At 39.3% G+C, this 19,833-nt stretch overlaps 1 protein-coding gene and 1 long non-coding RNA gene across 2 annotated transcripts in view; one reads left to right on the plus strand and one right to left on the minus strand.

The window, feature by feature from the left end:
- LOC148347495 (uncharacterized) overlaps nucleotides 1-19,833 on the minus strand; it is a 144,874-nt gene that overhangs the window by 58,761 nt on the left and 66,280 nt on the right. The window lies entirely within an intron of this gene.
- Nucleotides 1-19,833, plus strand: part of uts2r1 (urotensin 2 receptor 1) — a 55,894-nt gene that overhangs the window by 3,629 nt on the left and 32,432 nt on the right. The window contains exon 3 of the mRNA XM_088323894.1: nucleotides 4,273-4,651. Within this exon, the coding sequence (XP_088180020.1) occupies nucleotides 4,273-4,650 (378 nt within the window). The 3' untranslated portion in view covers nucleotide 4,651. The remainder of the gene's footprint in view (nucleotides 1-4,272; nucleotides 4,652-19,833) is intronic.

Below are 19,833 nucleotides of genomic sequence, written 5' to 3' on the forward strand. Positions count from 1 at the left end.
CAATATTTTTCAAACAAGTCAACTGCAAAACAAAAAGGACTAATAGTTGAAAGCACCAGAGCAGTGACGGGTCGACAAAAACTACACAACATGTTTTCCCGTCGGCACACTTCATCTCCTAACTATGATTGAAGATGGAGTGATGTTTGCTCTTTCTCACAAACACATCGGCCACGGACGTCACTGTCAATGGACTCGTATCAAGTGCACACATGATAAGAGCACACGAAGGAGCACATGGAGCACGTAGCGGGAAGCAATCTGAGTGGTCATGATGAAGAAGTTGGCGGCTCCATCACAATCCCCAATTAGGGACTAGAAGGGCAGTGGACACATTGAGAGGATGCTTAAAACATATAGCGGGTATACGACATGAATCCATTCTGGGGTGGGGATCGCAAAGTGAAATTGCCATATAGCGGAGGATAGAAACCTATGGTAATTTCTTAATGTCTTCCGAACCCTTATCACAAATAAATGCCTTAAAACAACAAAATAGTATGTAGTAAGTGCTACTGATGTGTATATGACATTAGCTGGTGGAGTGGCGGGTGGATGCAGAAAGAGGGAGAAGACAGCGACGGCAGAATAAAAATAAAACTCATTTTAAGACTGGCGTGCCTAGAGAAAATGTCCTCGACTTAATCGCCTCCTTAATTTTAATAATGGTCCTGGTCATTGATTTATCACGGCCGTGCAACCTGACAAGAGTTGCAGTTTCTTGATAATCGCAAGCTTCCTTTCCATGGTTATCATGTTTTTGCTAGTCCCTTTGGCGTGACTCCAAGTTTCGAGACCCATGGAAAATACAGTACAAAAAATACAAGGATATTGGGTATTTGCTTCTCCCTCTAGCATCACTGCAAGTCCTGTGACTAGTGAATAAAGCAGTACAAAATAATAAACTGTTATCACACTTTGGCTTCTCCCCTTTAGTATCACTGCAAGCCTTGGGAACCACTTCAAATAAATACAGTACAAAAAAGGATTATTGTACTGCACTAACTCACACAAAGTAGCACATGAGATCATGAACTGAAAGAAAAGACAGGCATTGTGGGAGGTAGTTAAGGCAATAGCATATCGGCATTTTCATGATGCCGTGACGCAAACCAATAGCAGACCAATATTTTATATGACTTTGACCAATAGCAGACATGCATCTCAGGGACATTTATGACTATCCTATCTAACTTGTAGTCGACGTCATATATCGGGGAAAATTATTTCACAAAAAGCAGGAAAAAACATCTTATTCCTCAACTGAAAGTAAAAAACGTTGTAAGGCGGGGTTGTGTATCCAGGGAGTCTACTATTTGTAGAGGATCTGGATGGGGGTGGTGGATAATGTTAAGTTGGACAGGGACATCACATATCAGTACAGTGGGAACTTATGACTAAGGATGGATCCATTATGCATTGACGGAATCAGAATCTTTCTCACCGCACCTCAAAGAAATTCAATTAATTGCACTAGAAGGCACATCGGATTATAAGGCGCTCCCCCAAAATCAGTTTTCGAGGTTTTTTTTTTCCTTTTTTAAGGCGCACTGGATTAAAAGGCACATCGAATTCAAACCAAAGATAGGGTTGCACTAAAAATACATTAGTACTGTAATGCACAAAGCATAGATTGAATAATCGAAATACATTGCTGTAGTTATTGACCGCAACAGGAATCGAACCTGGATCGCACCGGAGGAGCAACAGATCCGATCTCCTTGACGGATAACACAAAAAAATGCATTAAATGTAAATGGTCAGAATCTATATATCACTTTTCAAGTCAATAAAGCGCTTTACAACGTGCTTCACACTCACCCCTTCACACACACACTCACATACCGATAGCAGGGTCAGCCATTAAGTTTTATGACATCATCACACTCTTGAGTCACGATACTATGTGGTGTTATTATTGGGCTGGGTTTCCAGAATAAAACCGGGAATTAAACCGATCCGTGGTACAGGAATGGTTGGGGACCATTGTAATACAGTACTGTATCAGCGACTCGCAAAGTCTTTACTGAACTGAATGAAGAAAAAGGCATTAAGGGAAGTAATTCGGGCGACCTGAAAAGATAAACAAACACACGGGCGCACGTAGTAAACAATGGTTGTCGATTGCAACACGTTTGTTTGAGCTAAGAAAAGGTCCATAAAAGTGTCATCACTTTCTCATACGAACGTTTGTATTTGGTTCTGTGACTAAAAATAGTGTGATAATGAGATAACACCTTACCGCGTAATATATAATATGTCCCGAGTGGCCTGGTGGTTAAGGTTTGCCACTATTGCAGACTCGATTCAGGTTTGATCCCTGTTACTACCATGGCCATGCAATTTTGGTCAGCGCTAAATATCGACTGATCAATAATTGCGCAAAAACGATATTACACCGGTATGCATTTCCAATATCTTCCCATTAAAAGGCACGCCATATAGCAGAGGTCAGGAACCTTTTAGACCCAAAGAGCCATAAAAGCAAAAAATGTTTTAAAAAGAAATTGAGAGAGCCACATCATATATTTTCAGACAAAGTTGAAAAAACTGCCATACATGCTCTCTAGACAAAAGCTAATTCTTCAGCACACTTTATTTCACTGTGTGTCATTTGATGATTTAATCAAATGTATGAAATGAGAATAATGCCAAATCCTGTGTCCCAAGTCAATGTAAATATGTCATTTTCAATTTGTCTTCCACCTTCAGTTAAGAGTGTTGAGGCAATTTCTTTCCATGAAATTTGCCCTTAATAACGGTTTCAAAACAATGTGCATGCAAAGTTCTTTTGTAAAAATGTCACAAATTACTGCAAACGATAAGCATATCGTCATATTCACTTTGGGTGAGCGAGAGAGAGAGAAGGAAGTGCCATGCGCTGTGTGCAGGGATCCGCCCACCTGTACTGCTCACCCAATCAAAGTCGTTTGCCAACGTTTAAATGGTTTATTATCGAACTTCTGCATTATGTTGCTTCGGCTTTATATGGACCAAAATCGGATGAAATCACTTGACTTTGGAACGCCACAGAGAGATGTGCAATAGTTACATTTTATTTCTGAGCCATATGTACTCATGAAAAGAGCCATATATGGCTCCCGAGCAGTGTTCCCTCTAAGCTGCGCGTGTGCGCAATAACGCACTGCTCGCACATTCTCAGCGCACAAGAAAATCTTGCCAGCGCACAAAAATGAGGGCTCAAAGTTAGTAATTAAGAAGCGACATAAGTCAAAGTTACAGCATGAAGGTAAAAATACAAGGGTTCCCCTGACTTTGTGTCCTAAATGCGGTATTTTGAAGTCGAGTCGAAGTAGAACGAAGTTGAGTAAAGTTAGTAAAGAACCGGCTTCTTCGGCTCGGCTCACTAAAAGGAACCGTCTTTAAGTTTGTTTTTGCTTCTTTAATCCCAACATGACCAAATATTATGTAAAATTATGCACAACGTGACTTAAAGGAAGGGGGGAAAAGAACAAAAAAGAAAAAAATACCAAAATGAAAAAGTAGTGAAGAGCTGAGAAAAAAAGAAACAAAAGGAAGAGAAAAAAAGATGGAAAAATTTAGAAAAAAAGCCAGAAAAAAAAAGAAAAGAAAGAAAAGTAGGAAAAAAGTAAATAGAGAACAAAAGAAAAAAGTAACAAAAAAGTAGAAAAAAACACGGAAAAAAGAAGAAAAAGTTTGTGTTGCATTCAAATAATTTCCAATGATATCAAGTGAATCTTGTTGCCAACATTGTACTTCCACTCAAAAATGTGATTAAGTAGAGTTCTGTATCTTACAACCGACTAAATAAGCCCCCAAAAATGTTAATATTATGCAACAAAATATATCAGGAAATAAAAAGAAATGGATATCTTGTGAAAGAATTGTAAGAACAAACGACGTTTGTAGGCCGTACAACCTTTGCAATAGTACATGAGTCAATTCATTCAAAAGAGAAAAATCATTTTGGATTGCCGGAAACTCAGCAAAATGTAACTTGATGTTAAGTTTTGGACATGTTTGATAATGAATTATCTTGCCACACTTGGGATTATGGTTGCTCACTGTTGTTTCAAGCGTTGCTCACCGACTTTGTGTGAACGCTCAGACCCGTGGAAAATTACAGGGAACATTGCTCCCGAGCCATAAGTTCTCTACCCGTGCCATATAATAAGTAAATAAATTTCTGGCCAATTCGGGGTTTGGGTGACCCTTATAGTCTGGTACATGTTGTCTCCCAAGCCGGTGTCACTCTTTAACCCTTCCCCTTCTCTTTTCTGTCCCCTTAAGGTCCTCTACTTGATTTTCACCATCGTCCTCCTCTTTTGGGCATGTTTCTTGCCTTTTTGGGTATGGCAACTGTTGGGTCAGTACCATTCGTCACTGCCCCTGTCCTCCACAGCCAAGCGCAACATCAATTACCTGACGACATGTCTGACATACTCCAACAGCTGCATCAACCCCTTTCTATACACTCTGCTCACCAAAAACTACAAAGAGTACTTGAGGAAGCACAACCGGTCCTGGTCCGCTGGGAGTTTTTTCGAGCGGAGGAGCCGTTTGCAGCGCTCGCCGCGTAGGTCGCCCTCCGCCAGCAGTCAGCAATGTACAGAGAGTTTCATGTTGACGCGCACCGCCTCCTTGCGAGCCCACAAGAACAGCGTATAAGGTAGGCAGGTCTTGGGGTTAGTTTAAGTCTGGTTTATGATAGTCAAAGTTGAGTGGCAGTTTTCAGTGTTCTCGTTTGCCCGCGTCCTAGACGCATCATTTTTGCTGGGGACGCATAGTCTCAAATCAACGTACGACCCCGGGACGCAACCTTTTTGCCACAAAATTGTCATTATTACCCGATTACTTTTTTTTAACCAAGATTTACTGCACTCCAAACTTTTCTTCAGGCAGATCCGCCATTGTTGTTTTGGTCTCGCGGTTCCAGTTTTCGTCTGCACGCCGATCTCGGCCAACGAGATCTCGTTGTGTAGTGAAAGGAAGTCCGTCTTTTTTTAGAGAACAGGCTTTTTTGGCTCAACTCATTAAAAAGGGCCGACTCTCAAACAGCCCACTTGCTTTGATGATTGATATTACGAATTATGTAGTACAAAGAGGTTTAGAAAAAAAGGAAGTATAAAAGGAGAAAATAAAAAAAAGACAGGTTTGTGGTGTTCCCTTTATTCGGTATATTACCAACAATAATTTGATGCAGAAAATGAATTACCGTATTTTCCGCACTATAAGGCGCACCTAAAAGCCTTTATTTTTTTCAAAAGCTGACCATGCGCCTTATAATACAGTGCGCCTTATGTATGGATCAATATTAAGTCGCAAAGTCTTGCAACTAAGGCAAGCAGCCGCCGACTCGATTTTCCCCCGAAGGCGAAGTAGTCCGTGGTGTATGCTGGGATTTACATACCGGCGTTTCATTTCCTAACCAATGTGTCAATCATGATTTGAATCAGTCACTTTTGGCTAAAGTTATTCGGAGGTAAAGGGGGCGGATCCTTTTTATCATTTACAGGCTCGCATAGGCTAAAGGTGCGAAATAAAGCCTGCAATTGGCCGAAAAAGATGAATGTGAATCACACGTTGGTTGGGTTGCACTACGGCATAGAGAAAATTTTTTTTACTATTCTGTATTTGTAAATATTTTACTCTCCTGGATTTACTACACTCACGGTTGTAAAAAGACCATGGTTACGTATCATTATTGAACGTGATGGCTGCAAGAGAACTTAGGTGAGCTATGCGGATTTATATTTTCCCGGTATCTTGTTTTAGAACGATCTTGATGTTTCTGTGATGAGTCTATTTTAAAAAAAATTCAATTCAAAGTGTTTATTGTCATATGCACGGTAAAGAACCCTGTTTCCCTGCACAATAAAATTACTTTGCTGTCCACACAGTTGCCAGCAAAAAAATCAAATGGAAACTAAGAAATGTTTGGCATTTCTTGAATCCCAAGACTTTAACCTTCCGAATGATATTTGGAACGATGCATTTGAGTGATTGGTGACATTGTACAGACACTGTTTCCGTACATGTCTGAGACACGTATTTGCTTCTTTGCAAGCTTTCGGAATGTTAAGGGGGTAATAAGTTTGACTAAACTATCTGACTGTTTTGTCGACGTTCCCATTGTAGCTCCTTATAATCCGGTGCGCCTTATGTATGGAAAATATAGGACCAAAAACTATTTTTTGGGGGTGTGCCCTATCCCCGGTGTGCCTTATAGTGCGGAAAATACGGTAAAAATTTGATGATTAAGACTGAATGAATATATAGATTTATATTGTATATTTGTCGCCGATTTACAATTTCAACCTCGATAACACAAAATTTTGGGGACCCATAGATCTCTGTTGGGACCCATAGATTTTTGAGCATGCGAGTCCCGGGAACCATCACTTTTCAGAGGTAAAATGAACACTGAGTTTTGTGAATCGACTCTATATAACCAACAACTTGACAGATCTTCATTCATCCATAATTCCGGTTCTCTAGACCAGTGTTTGTCGACCATTGTGCTGTGAGACTTTGTCTAGTGTGCCACTGGAATTTGCCCAATTTCATCTTTCCAAAAAATCAAGCCATTATTCAGTATTTTTGCTATCTTCGGACAAGGAACTGTAATAGTCATCCATATCAGTAGGTGGCAGTAGATTTTTATATACTTTTTATATACTAATGATCTGCTCATAAGGTAGCACAGTACATTTAATAACTTCATTTGTTTAACAAATTGGTTTAAGATTGCACTGTAAAAAATAAAAACATAAATAAAGCACATCATTCTTTTTTATTTTAAGTATTATTTTCTTATTTTTATATACTAATTACCTACTTATGAGGTACTACAGTGAAATATTTGACATGACTTCATTTTCAAACATTTTTCCATGGACGGTGTGCCTCAGGGTTAAAAAACACTGCTCTAGACCAGTGTCTCTCAACTGGTGGGTTGGGACCCTAAAGTTGGTCGCCGACCCATTTTCAGTGGGTCACTACCATTGGATTAATCCATTAAGTACAATTTAGACCAGGAGTCACCAACGTGTCCATGCGTGGCCTCCTTAAAAAAAAAAACATAGTAACCGCAGACCGGTCCTAAAAATAATAGCTCACTAATGATTGGTCCTTGTTATATTCAAGAAAAGTGTTTCTCATTTGGTCTGGATTCAGGACCTACCATCACACCCTTATTACGAGATATGACCGGAATCAAGAACAAATTTCCTCTTTCTCAAATCGAATGTATGATAGGATTGTGTAATTTAAATCAGAGATAGTAGAATATATTCACATTTTTAAAAAATAACCAAAACCAAAATGTCTTCAAGTAATAATATTCCCTTTAATGATCAATTAGCTGCTTTTTTATTTAAAATCCAAAGCCAGTCACTTCAATAAAATCCATGTCCCATATATTCTCGGTTGTACCTGCATTTGGCTATGCACTACATGTATAAACATTTTTCAGTGCTGTGAAATGGCGAGTTTATACGATCAGTTGCATGTAATTATTGTCATCTACTGTTTAAATAAACATTATTGCATTATTTTGCTAAGACAAAGGCTTGCGACCTGCTGAAAACTGCCCCATGACCCAACTTTGGGTCCCGACCCACCAGTTGAGAAACAAAATTTCTATTTGGATAAAAAAATAATTGTCATGAACGTTAGTTTTGAATAAATTAACTTAGAATCAATATTTGTAAATCACTGAGTTCTCTTCTATCAAACAGATGTTTTAGGGGTTGACTGGGCCTATTTTAGCCCTACTTCTAATAATTGCAACAAGGTTATAACATATTAATAACAGAGTAATACCATAAGCAGTGTCTGAAATAACGTCTGCCAGGACGCCCAGGGCTTGCATCTTTTACGTGGGGCGTAAGATTTACAAAACTTCTCCGCCAGGGTGGCTGACAACTTTTTAAAAAAAAAAAAAAAAGCAAAAGATTTTTTTTCAAATCAAACGTTTGCTTTATTTCGATTTCGAAATCTGAGTTCTTTTTGGAAATTTCGGATTTTTGGTTTGTTTGGAATATGAATACTCGGCAGCCAATCAGAAGCCTGCATTGAATAACTTCGTGCTTCCGGACTTTCCCGAGTGTTATAATTGTATTGTTGTCCCGAGTGTATTATTTTACAAAGTAGATGCACAGAGAACACAAGAAAAATGGATAAGTGGTGAGGAATCAAGCCAAAACCTCAGCCCCAGAAGAACGATTCAAAAGAAGCAAACAAAACTGATGACGCTACAAAACGTAAACGTACATTAAATGCATCGTGGAAGAAGAGTTCACGTGGCTTGTAGCAGACGACAGAACGCAAACATTGCATGAATGAAGATGAGTAAATACAGGTACATACTGATGGCAGATGGAATACAGTGATGTCATATACGTGCAATAAGTGTTATAAGTAGATTTATAATAAACTTAATTGTAAAGTGTTGTTCTGTTATATATTCTGATTATCAATCCTAAATACTTTGCAACAATGTTTTTTTTTTTTTGCGATGAGGCATCATATTATGTTTCAAGTTGTGAAAAATGGGGCAGGCAACTTTATGGCTGGGCAGTTGTCTGCCCTGGTGTCCGGTAAGTTTTTGTCACGGGTTTCAGACACTGACATAAGTTATTTTTATATTAAACTAGGAACCATTTGCGCTAATCACTCACTAAAACGGCAGCACGGCGGCGCAGTGGTTAGCGCTTGTGCGGCACAGTTCATGTCATGGGAACCTGTCGTGGGTTCAAATCCAGCTCCAGACTTCCTGTGCGGAGTTTGTATGTTCTCCCCGTGCTTGCATGGGTTTCCTCTGGGCACTCCGGTTTCCTCCCACATTCCAAAAACATGCATTTCAGGTGAATTGGCCGGTCCAAATTGTCCCTAGGTGTGAATGAGCGAGCGAGTTGTCTGTCCCTGTGTGCCCTGCGATTGGCTGGCAACCAGTTCAGGGTGTCCCCTGCCCACTGCCTGGAGATGGCTGGGATGGGCTCCAGCCCCCCCGCGACCCTAATGGGGATAAGCGGTACGGCTGATGAGATGAGATGTGACTCACTAAAACGGAGCTCTCGGCTTCAAAAAGGTTGGCGACCCTTGCGCTAGTTGCTAGCATTCAGCGCGGGTTCCATTGTCATCCTCTGGTATGTATGATACTCGTCAAAAACAAACTACTGAGTAGTTCCAAGATTCCCTCAGCCTCATCGACTTCATTTCTATTTATTTTGGGTCAAAACGGGTAATTTATGGTGCCGTCTGGGACATAATTCTAGATCAGCTCTCACGCGCACAATTTAGATGATCTCATACTAATTTTAGCTGTCGGTTGTGAACGTTTCCCCACAAAGGAAACCAGAAACATTTATTGTAATGCGGCGCAGGATGTTTGGAATGCGGAATGGACATCACCATTCATTTCCTTCGGCGATTAGCGTCACGCTGGAGCTGGAGCCCAGCCCAGCTCGATTTGAGCGTCCTGGACCGGTTGCCAGCCACATGCGGGACTCGCAAAGTGTAGCTTTAAACTCCAAACTGTGCGGTTTCCTGCAATAACATTTTGTATTCATTATTCATTTTCTTATCAGCAAAACAAACGGTCCCTCAGGTAACACAGGCAGCCTTAGAGAAATACATCTGGCAATAAATTGCCTTTTAGAGAGTCATCCATTTGTGAAAAGCCCGCTGTAATACGTTTCTGTTTTTGTAAGGGATCGAGAAGCTCTTGGTTTTATTGCTCCGTTGCTTTTTTCTTTTGATGATTTTATTGCGAGTCTCAAAAGAGCCGGAGTCTCACGGCTGGATTCTCAAGCCGACCGTAAAACCAACTCAGGTAAAATAATAAGGAATCTACGTCGTGACAGATCCCTGGCTGCAATGTTCCCTCTAAGCTGCGTGTATGCGCAATTGCGCACTGCCCAAAGCTTTTCCGCGCACAAGAAAATCCAGCCAGCTCACAAAAATCAGGGCTCGAAATTGCTAATTAAGAAGCGGGTTCCCCTGACGCTGTGTTCTAAATGCGGTATGTTGAAGTCAAGGTCGAAGTAGAACAAAGTTGAGTAAAGTTAGTAGAGTTTTTCGAGAACCGGCTTCTTCGGCTCAGCTCACTAAACGGCTCTTCAGGTTGTTTTTGCTTCTTTAATCCCAACATGACCAAATATTGTGTAAAATTATGCACAAAATGACTTAAAAGAAAGGGGGAATGGAACAAAAAAGATAAAAATACAAAAATGAAAAAGTAGTGAAAAGCTGAGAAAAAAGAAACAAAAGGAAGAAAGGAAGGAAAAAATCAGAAAAAAAGACGGAAAAAAAGAAAAGAAAGAAACAAAGGAAAAAAGTAAATAGAGAACAAAAAAGAAAAAGTAACATCAAGGAAAACAAACACAATGAGATTTTTTTAAAAGGAATTTTAAAAAGTGAGAAAAAAAAAACAGGGCAGCACGGCGGCGCAGTGGTTAGCGCATGTGCGGCACAGTTCAAGTCATGGGAGCCTCCTGCGTGGGTTCAAATCCAGCTCCAGACTTCCTGTGCGGAGTTTGTATGTTCTCCCCGTGCTTGCGTCGGTTTCCTCCGGGCACTCCGGTTTCCTCCCACATTCCAAAGACATGCATTTCAGGTGAATTGGCCGGTCCAAATTGTCCCTAGGTGCGAATGAGCGAGTAAGTTGTCCGTCCCCGTGTGCCCTGTGATTGGCTGGCAACCAGTTCAGGGTGTCCCCTGCCCACTGCCCGATGATTGCTGGGATAGGCTCCAGCACCCCCGCGACCCTACTGAGGATAAGCGGTGCAGCTAATGAGATGAGATGAGAAAAAAAACAGGGAAAAAGAAGAAAATGTTTGTGTTGCATTCAAATAATTTCCAATTGTATCAAGTCAATCTTGTTGTCATCATTGTACTTCCACAAAAAAAATGTGATTGAATACAGTTCTGTATCGTGCAACCGACTAAATAAGCCCACCAAAAATGTTAGTATTATGCGACAAACGATACCAGGAAAAAAAAGAAATGGAAATTATTATGAAAACAAATGACATTTGTAGGCCGTACAAGCTTTGCAATATTACATTGGTCAATTCCTTCAAAAGTGAAAAATAATTTTGCTTTGCCGGAAACTCAGCTATATGTAAGTTGGTGTCAAGTTTTGGACATGTTTGATAATGATTTAGTTGCCACACTTGAGATTGCTGTTGCTCACTGTTGTTTCAAGCATTGCTTACCGACTTTGTGTGAACGCTCAGGAAAATTAGAGGGAACATTGCCTGGCTGCCAGTAGCGGGTTGCCCCTAACTCATAATGGCGCTTGATAGTGTTGCGATAACGCTAACAAAAGGCAGGAAAAGGCCAACGCGCACAGGAAGGGGCAGGAAAAAAACATGCGTGACAAAACGTTTTGGAGCTAGGGTTCACCAAATTGGTGCCTCAGGGCACCGGGTAGTCCTAAATTTGAAGAGATGCCGGTTCCAGAAATAGCTGGCTAATTTGTGGACAACACGAGCTGTTATTTCCACATTGTCCTTATAATCACTCAATAGTAACACCATAGAAGTAATAACTGAAAAGGGAAAACCAGAGAAACAGGAATAAGAATAAAAAGAACCGGAAAAAGAAGCCAAACAAGGAGCAGGGAAGAAAACAAACAAGAAGAACAACATCAACAAGTAGAAAAACGTACTAGAACAAGAACAAAAGGAAGAAAATCAAGAAGAATAACAATAAGTTGAAGATAAAGTTGAAGAACACGTGAAACAAAAAGAATAGGAAAAAGGAAACACGGAAAAAAACAGGACAAAAAAAGAAAAGAAGAAAAAGAACACAAAGAAGATGACAAACAAGAAAGAACAAACAGAAGCACAAAAACAACAAAAAATGAAAAAAAGAACCATAAAAGAAAACAAGAAGAGAAGGAAGATGAACAAGAAAAATAAGAGGAGAAAGGGGAAGAAAAAGAAAGGGAATAAGGAACAAAAACAAGGACAAAGAAAAGAACAGCAAAAAAAAAGAGCACGAAGAAGATGACAACATGTAAGAACAAGCAGAAGAAGCACAAAAAAACAGAAGAAGAAGCACAACAACAATGAAAAATGAAAAAAGAACGACAAGAAAGAAAACAAGAAGAGAAGGAAGATGAACAAAAAGAAAAACAAGAAGAACAGAAAGAGGAAGAAAAAGAAAGGGAATAAGGAACAGAAACAGGAAAAAAACAAGGAAAAAAATGAAAACAACAAAAAGAAAACGAACACGGAGAAGATGACAACAAAAGAACAAAAAAGGCACAAAAACTAACAGAAGAAGCACAATAACAACAAAAAATGAAAAAAGAACAATCAGAAAAACAGGAAGAGAAGGAAGATGAACAAGAAGAAAAAGACGAATAACAGAAAGAGGAAGAAAAATAAAGGAAATAAGGAAAAGGACAGGGAAAAAATCAGAACAAGCAAGGAGTACATGAAAAATACAAACAAAAACCTGCAGAGGAAGAACAAAAACAAAAAAAGGAAAGTGAGAAGAACAGAAAGAAAAAAACACGGGACAATAAAGAACAAAAGGAAGACGATGAATGGGAAGGACATTAAAAAGACAAATGCGAAGAAGCAGAAGAAGAACAAGAAACAGAAAATAGAAAAGAAGAATGATCGGAATAGGAAAGAAAACAAACAAGAAGAGAAGAACAGGAACCAGAACAACAGGAGGAGGAAGATGAACACCGGCAAAAAGAAGAGGAAGAACTAAACCAATTACAGCCCCCTTTATTTGAGGATTACAGTTTCCGTTACAAATTAATCTAAGTAGCTTTTCACACATCCATTCACTTTTCTCTCTTTTAAAATCTTAACATTCGAAGCCCTTGGCGCTAACCATGAAATCGCTTCCAAGTTCAAAAGTTTAGCGTCACTTTTACAGTTTAATATTCGCCACGACGACATTTTGAACCAGTTACCGTTAAATCATCCAATAAGAAGCGGTTCTCCAGCGGCTAAGATTAGCATGAATTGACCGTGGTTAATGCAAACAAGGACTACGATAATTGATGAAGACGCCGCGCTATTGAAATGCCGTCTCAGCAACAATGGCGACTCCGTCCATATTTAATAAGGAACGTCTTTAGGGAGGAAGAAAGAGCGCTTCGAATGAAGAACGCGTCGCGTGACCCCGATAAATGACTTCACATTTCGAGTTTTCCGTCCTCGGGACGAAACTTCGTTCGTTGTAGATTTTATATCCGATAAGTGACGGAAACGAACAATGTGAGGAAGTGGAGGGAGGAACAGAATAGAACTGAAGAATAATCATTTTGCTAGCATCAGTGCTAATTTCAAACGTACATGTTAAGGGTTCGTACGCATTTTTCCATGGCCAGATTCAAGCACTTTTTAAGGACTTGTAAAGCCAATTTTCTAAAGTCGGCACACCCATTAAAAAAAAGAAATCCAGTTTGGGTCATACATTTTGCAGAGCTACATATATCAGCGATTTACATATCTATCTAAATATATACTGAAGACATATCCCCCTAGTGCAGGGGTGTCAAACTCATTTTAACTCGGGGGCCACACAATAGAACAAACATTCTCTTGGGGGCTGGACTAGTAGATTGAGGAGAAAGGAAAAAGAGAGAAAGAAACAGAGGGAGAGAAAAAAAGAGAGTGTGGGACCAGGAAAGAGAGAAAGGGAGAGAGACAGAGAGAAGAAGAGAGAGAGAACGTGAGAAACAAAAGAACGAAAGAGGGTGGAAGAAAGATAGAGACAGAAAGAAACCCAAAGAAAAATAGAAAGAGAGAAAGAGAGGAGAGAAAAGAGGATAGACAGAGAGAAGGGTAGAAAGAGAGAGAGAAAGACAGCAAAAGAAGGTAAAAAGACACAGAGAAAGAGACAAAGAGGAACATAGGAAAAGAAAAAGAGACAGAGAGAGTGAAAGAGAGAGAGATATAGAGAGAGAGAAAAAGGGAGGAAGAGAAAGAGAGAGAGATACAACTACAGCATCTTTATGTGAGGCACCTGGCTTAGGCACCATCAAGTGGACATATTTCAACCTGCAGCTCGTTTTTCTCTTGCGCTTCCCTCAGCAATGTCTCGCGGGCCGGATTCAATCCCTTAGCAGGCCTGGTCCGGCCCGCGGGCCGCCTGTTTGACACCCCTGCCCTAGTGGGAGGTGGCTAGAGTCAAGAACAAATTCACCAATCATTCATTCCGCTTCGCTCTTCCCAACCTGACACCGAACATGAAGCCCACAAAACTACGAGGGATGATTTTACATACGCCATTTCTAATTTTGTATGTGCATTTATCAAGACGTATGACTAAATCGTGGATATATTAGTTTTCGAGACAGGTGTTGGAAACAAATGATTTTCAGTTGCAGGAAGTTGTTCCCGTTACAATTGACCACTGGGAAATGCTACCTTAATTTTTTGCATGGCTCAGAGTAAATTTCCATACTTTATACGTATTCCTTGCAGTAATATACGTTTCATAGTGCCTGTTCTGAACGTGCGATGACACTTCATTGGACAATGTCATACAAACTCATGCCAGCTGCTGTTAATGATGAGGAACGAAGAAATGCAATGGCAAGGTGGAGCCATCAGAGAGCGGTGTCGCCGTAAATTTTATTCATTCAATGCGTTGTCTAGCGGGTCAGACTAACGAGAAAGATGGAAACAATTTCAAACATTTACAAGCGTTTCACCCAAAATGCAAGCACTTTTCAAACCTTGAAAACAGAACAATAAATATCAAGCCTTTTCAAGGATTTCAAGCACCCGTATGAACCCTGTAGACCAGGGGTGTCCAAATTTTTCAGAGAGCCAAATTTTGTAAGCTGAAAATGTGTGGGGGCCAACAATTGAGCCTGGCATTCGTTGAACAGTCTTTAATAAATTCTCCCTCTGTGAGTGCTCGGTAATTAGCGTCGCAACCTCATAGCTCGCCAATGTAGCATTTTCATTCGACTCGCAAATTCTCGTGAAAAAGCGCTGCTGAGTCGTTAAAACAGCTTCCAGTTGCTTCACCTTTCCACAGTGTTTCCAGTTAGATTTTTGTGGTCAACAATTTCGTGGCAGTGTCTCTTGATATTATATTCTTTGAAAACAGCCAAAGTCTCTTGGCAAATTGGGCAGACGCAGTTTTATGTACCGGTGAAAAAATACTCCAATAACCACTTGTCCTGGAAGCTACGGCCCTCCAAATCAACTGTCCTTTTTTTATTTATAGTGCCCATGTCGGAAAAGACCAAAATATACAGCGGCTAGCATCATTTACACAGAACCAATGCAACTATGTATATTTATGAGGTGTTTTTTAACCTGTAAATACACAAGAGCTGTAAGACTCAACTATTAAGAAAGTCTGGGGGTAGGTTTAAATCAGCGTATGCTTCTTCATATTCCTTTTCAGACATATTTGTTTACACTTTTTTTCTTTTTTTGACCTTTGTATTTTAGACTTTTGTTTTGTTTTTATCATGTTAGAAATACAGATTTATTCATTCATTCATTCATCTAGCTTTTTTTTTTTAAAAATATTGCTTGTATGAATGGCCAAGTGCACTTGCTCATCAAAATACCTAGAGTAGGGGTCTCCAACCTGGTGCCCGTTGGCACCCGGGTGCCCCCTAAGGACAGCTGAGGAGCCCGCAGACCTGTTCTAAAAATATCCCAACCGTGCTTGGTCAGTGTGATTTTCTAGTGAAATGATTTTCGTTTGGTAGTTGACCAAGTCAAATTAACCTTAATTACTCTTTGCCTATCTTCTTCTCTTACTTTCACTTTCTCTCTTTCTCTCTTATTTTTCTCCCTCTCTCATTGTCTTTCTTTTGCTCTTACTTTCTTTTTCTTTTTATCTTCATCTCTTTCCCCCTATCTCTTTCTCCCTATGTTTATCTCTCTCTCTTTTCCTTCTCTTTCTTGCACTCGCTCTCTTCCTTGCACTCTCTCTCTTCTTTGCACTCCCCCTCTCTTCTTTGTACTCCCCTCTCTTCTTAGCGCACTCTCTCTTTCTTGCACTCTCTCTCGTCCTTGCACTCTCTCTCTCTCTCTTTTCCTTGCACTCTCTCTTCCTTGCACTCTCTCTCTCTATTTTCCCTGCACTCTCTCTCTCTTCGTTGCACTTACTCTCTCTCTTCCTTGCACTTACACTCACTCTCTCTCCCTCTCTCTCTCCCTCTGTCTCTCTCTCTCTCCATCATTTTCTTTTCTCTTTACTTCTTTCTTACTTTTTCTCTCTATCTTTACTAGCAATAATTAAATTAGTAATAACATAGTAACAACACAGTAAGTACAACAACACAAGTTATTACTTTAGAAAGGTACTTATTTGCCCAAATAAGTAGTTGGTTGGAGACCCTTGAACTAAAGTGATTCAAAATACGAAAACACAAGTCGTAATTCTGTCAATGAGAACTGATGCTATGTACCAGTACCTCTAAAATTCTCACAGAAAGCCATGGATAATGTGGCCAAAGTGCTACTGCCATCACATGGTGAAATGGTGATTATTATTAAAAATGCTTTACACATGTACAAATGTATTTCATACTGCCTTCAACATTACTGGCGGACCGCTTATTAATCATTTTGTGACGGACAGGAACTGGCCCCCGGGCCGGACTTTGGACGTGCCTGCTGTAGACTGTTCACCCACAGGGGTCTACATAGTATTAGCCTCCCTAAGTCATGCTAGGTTATTAACGGATAGTTTTCCTGAGAACATCGAACCCTCAAGCTTGCTCAGGCGGGAAGCGGCCTTGGAGAGAATTCCCATCCCCCTCCATCAAAGGCTTAGAGAAGATGCGAGACGAGCCGTGAAAATGGTCGCCATGATTGATATTTGCGCCGCTGCCGAAACATCATTTTTCGCACTCAGGTGACCGGGGATGGATGCTGACCTTTTCAAAGGGAATAACTTAAGGTACGCTTTATCCAGCTAAAAAAATGAAACGTTTTTAATCAAGTCAACATTTTAATTACCTGTATAAAAATCCGGTATAGGACTACACGGGTTTTATTTAGCGTGTTGTTTTAGTCGAGAACCATATATTAAACGCATGAAATACTTAATACAGTGTTTCTTAAGTAGTCGGTCCCTGGCAAAATAATGCTAAGAAGAAGAAAAATGGAGGGTCAATTATACACTAGATAGTTCATTCATGCAGCGCCGTCCCAATTGTGATTGAGAGGGAACACATCTCCTTCAATTATGATTTGGTTTTATTTCCTTTTTCTGCCCCCAAGAAACTTAGTGATAAGGGGAAGGGAAAGTGGAAAACCGTGACCATAATTATTGAGTCCAAGAAGGCAAGGAAAGATTGACATTAAGGAGGAATTGTGATTTACAAAATTGCTGTACGAAGGTCTGCCATTGATGCAATGCTTGAAGTTACATTAAATGGTTTGAAAAAGTTATACTTCTAGCTTAATTTCACCTATATATTGATCTTTATTATCTACACAATTAAGTAATTATCATTGTTTCGGTACAATATTTTTAATGTTTTTGTAGGAACTTCTTTTATTCCATGGCTATTTTAAAGCTTATATGAAATGTAGGCTTGTATACAGTGCCAATATACAGTTTATGGTACTTTCACCTTTCATTCAACGAAAAAAAAAAATAGCTAGCTATGTAACTATCTAGTATATAGATTTCCAACAAGCCTTTTATATGCCTTAAATGCTTAATATAATATAAATGTCTGATACCACTATTTTACCAGTTATAAAAAAAGCGCTTATTTAGAATACCAGTACCACAAGCAACTTTCAATGAAAACAATTATCTATACCGTAAATTCCGGACTATAGAGCACACCTGATTATAAGCCGCACCCACCACATTTTAAGAGGAAAACCGATTTTGTACTTACACAAGCCGCATCTGTATATAAGCCGCATGCGCCCACATTCAAACATGTAACACAAACACAAAACTAACCCAAGCCCGACTTCAAGTCCCGCGATTGAAACTAAAAGTCCTTCATTAAAGTCCAGAGTCCAAAAATCACAGCCGGCAAAATGAACGGAAAATGATACTGGTGCTTAAGGTTTGATGCAGACCTGCAGAGTCCAGGTCCCGTTGAAAGTAATCCAAGGAAAAAAGTGTATATTTCCAAAGGTAAGGGTGGGAAAAATATATCAGATGAACACATTTACTCACGCAACTCCTTTTTCTATAACCAACTTTTTACCCCCTCTTCTTTCCTTGTCTGTCCCTCACCTTTAGCGGTCCCCACTTTAACTCGGCATCCCGCGTTTATTCCGCCCCTCATTTTTCGTTCACCCGTGCAAAACATATGAGAATAAGTGTCTAAAATAAATACATTACAAAAATATACAGTTGCAAATACATATTATACATGGGTTACAGATATTTACAAAGAAAGACGTTACACCGAGAGAGTTTTCAAAGCTTTAATAATAATAATAAAGCTTTGACAGGGCAGTTAATGGTAGCAACACTCGAGCGCCGCTAGCGGCCGTTAGAAAAATGACATAAATTAGCCGCATCACTGAATAAGCCGCAGGGTTGAAAGTTAGGGAAAAAAGTAGCGGCTTATAGTCCGGAATTTATATATATATATATATATATATATATATATATATATATATATATATATATACACCGGTATATATATATATATCACTAGCTAGAAGCTATCTAGACATCTTTTTTAAAAAAGCCTTGATTTTTGCTTCAATACTGTACTTGCTTTTCCAAATAAAGTAAAAGAATACAAATACTAATTCAGAACTGATTTTGAGTACCACTACCTTGATTACCTAGTTTTAAAACAAACAATATCTAGCTACCTAACTAACTTGTATCTTGAAAAAAACTACAATAGTTTATCAAACTAAACAAACTAATCCGAAATACAAATATACAAGTATTATTTAATCCGTTATAGGGGATTTTGAGTCCTAGGATCTCGAGTACTTTGCTTTAACACAAAAAATATATAGCAAGCTAGCTAACCAGCATCTACCGCAGTTTGCTCAAATGAATGGCCAACTCTTACAAATATGAAAATACAAGTATTAATACATTCAATCAGAACTGATACTCTGTACCCGTACCCAGTGTCCCCTCTAAGCTGCGCGCGTGCGCAATTGCGCACTGCTCGCACATTCTCAGCGCACAAGAAAATCTAGCCAGCGCACAAAATGAGGGCTCAAAATTACTAATTAAGAAGCGACTTAAGTCAAAGTTACAGTGCATGTAGGTAAAAATACACGGGCTCCCCCGACGTTGTGTCCTAAATGTGGTATTTTGAAGTCGAGTCGAATTAGAACGAAGTTTAGTAAAGTTAGTAGAGTTTGTCGAGAACCGGCTTCTTCGGCTCGGCTCACTAAAAGGAACCGGCTCTTTCGGGTCCTAAACGGTTCTTCAGGTTGTTTTTGCTTCTTTATCCCAACATGACCAAATATTATGTAAAATTATGCACAAAATGACTTAAAGGAAGGGGGGAATAGGACAAAAAAGAAAAAAATACCAAAATGAAAATGTAGTGAAAATCTGAGGAAAAAAAGAAACAAAAGGAAGAGAAAAAAGAAGGAATTTTTTTTTAAAAAGCCAGAAAAAAAGAAAAGAAAGAAATGTAGGAAAAAAGTAAATAGAGAACAAAAAGAAAAAAGTGACAGCTCGGAAAAAATAAACACAATGAGATTTTTTCTAAAGGAATTTTTTAAAAAGTAGAAAAAAACACAGAAAAAAAGAAGAAAAAGTTTGTGTTGCATTCAAATAATTTCCAATTATATCAAGTGAATCTTGTTGCCAACATTGTACTTCCACTAAAAAATGTGATTAAGTACAGTTCTGTATCTTACAACCGACTAAATAAGCCCCCCAAAATGT

Source organism: Urocampus carinirostris, chromosome 19 (assembly GCF_059441175.1).
Source record: "Urocampus carinirostris isolate Australia breed hairy pipefish chromosome 19, RoL_Ucar_1.0, whole genome shotgun sequence".
Taxonomy (NCBI): Eukaryota; Metazoa; Chordata; class Actinopteri; order Syngnathiformes; family Syngnathidae; genus Urocampus; species Urocampus carinirostris.